This window comes from Volvox carteri (genome assembly GCF_000143455.1).
Source record: "Volvox carteri f. nagariensis unplaced genomic scaffold VOLCAscaffold_1182, whole genome shotgun sequence".
NCBI classification, from domain to species: Eukaryota; Viridiplantae; Chlorophyta; class Chlorophyceae; order Chlamydomonadales; family Volvocaceae; genus Volvox; species Volvox carteri.
Window position 1 is genome coordinate 1 of NW_003308478.1, and position 877 is coordinate 877.

The 877-nt window shown below is 55.3% G+C and overlaps 1 protein-coding gene across 1 annotated transcript; it reads left to right on the forward strand.

Annotated features, from left to right (window-relative positions):
• Nucleotides 1-123: 123 nt before the first annotated feature.
• Nucleotides 124-757, forward strand: VOLCADRAFT_101452 (uncharacterized protein; the record flags this gene model as incomplete). The annotated part of the gene is made up of 2 exons (XM_002959887.1): nucleotides 124-171; nucleotides 485-757. Coding segments are annotated over 2 exons (321 nt in total), but the record flags the coding sequence as incomplete, so codon positions are not given.
• Nucleotides 758-877: the final 120 nt, after the last annotated feature.

An 877-nucleotide genomic window follows, 5' to 3' on the forward strand; every position in this document is an offset into this window, starting at 1 on the left:
AAGGTGGATTTGGTGCGACTGGGGCCCACAGCGCGGGAGCTCTGGGCCGACCAACAACAACATCAACAACACCAAGATCACCACCAAGATCACCACCACCATCACTCCCCCGATATCGGGGAGGTGGCATACGAGGTGACCCTCAGCCTCATCACCGGCAGGACGCATCAGGTGGGCCGTGTGCGTGTGTATGTATGTACGTGTGTGTATGTATGTATGTATGTGTGTGGGGGGGTTCGGGGATTAGGTGTGACCGTCCTCTATCACCCCAGGGGATCGCCGGGCTCGACGTGTCTGTGGTGCAACTCTCCTCCTGGGGGGATGGGCCGGTCTAGGGCATAATAAGATGTGCGCATAAAAAGTTTAGAAACCATTTCACGATTTGTTTGCGGCGTGTCATCGGATATGCATGTATATCCGTCTGCTTGTCTGCATGCATGTACGTGTACGGCACACGCATACACACACGCCCGCGTTATCGCAGGTTCGTGTGCAGATGGCTGCCATGGGGCTGCCCCTCCTGGGAGATAGGCTCTACACCGCACTGGCGGAAAAGTGGCGGAGAGAGCGGCAGCAGCAGCAGGAGCAGCAGCAGCAGGAGCAGCAGCAGCAGGGGCAGCAGCAGCAGGAGCAGGAACAAGAACAGCCGGCGCAGTTGTCATCACCTCCCGCACCCCCACCCGCACCCACACCGGGAAGGGCATTGGACTGGTGTCTTCCCGCCCTGCTGCAGCCTCTGGCGCCAATAGCGCTGCAGGTGCGTTTGTGTGTGTGTATGTATGTATGTATGTATGTATGTATGTATGTATGTATGTATGTATGTATGTATGTATGTATGTATGTATGTATGTATGTCTGTATGTATGTATGTATGACT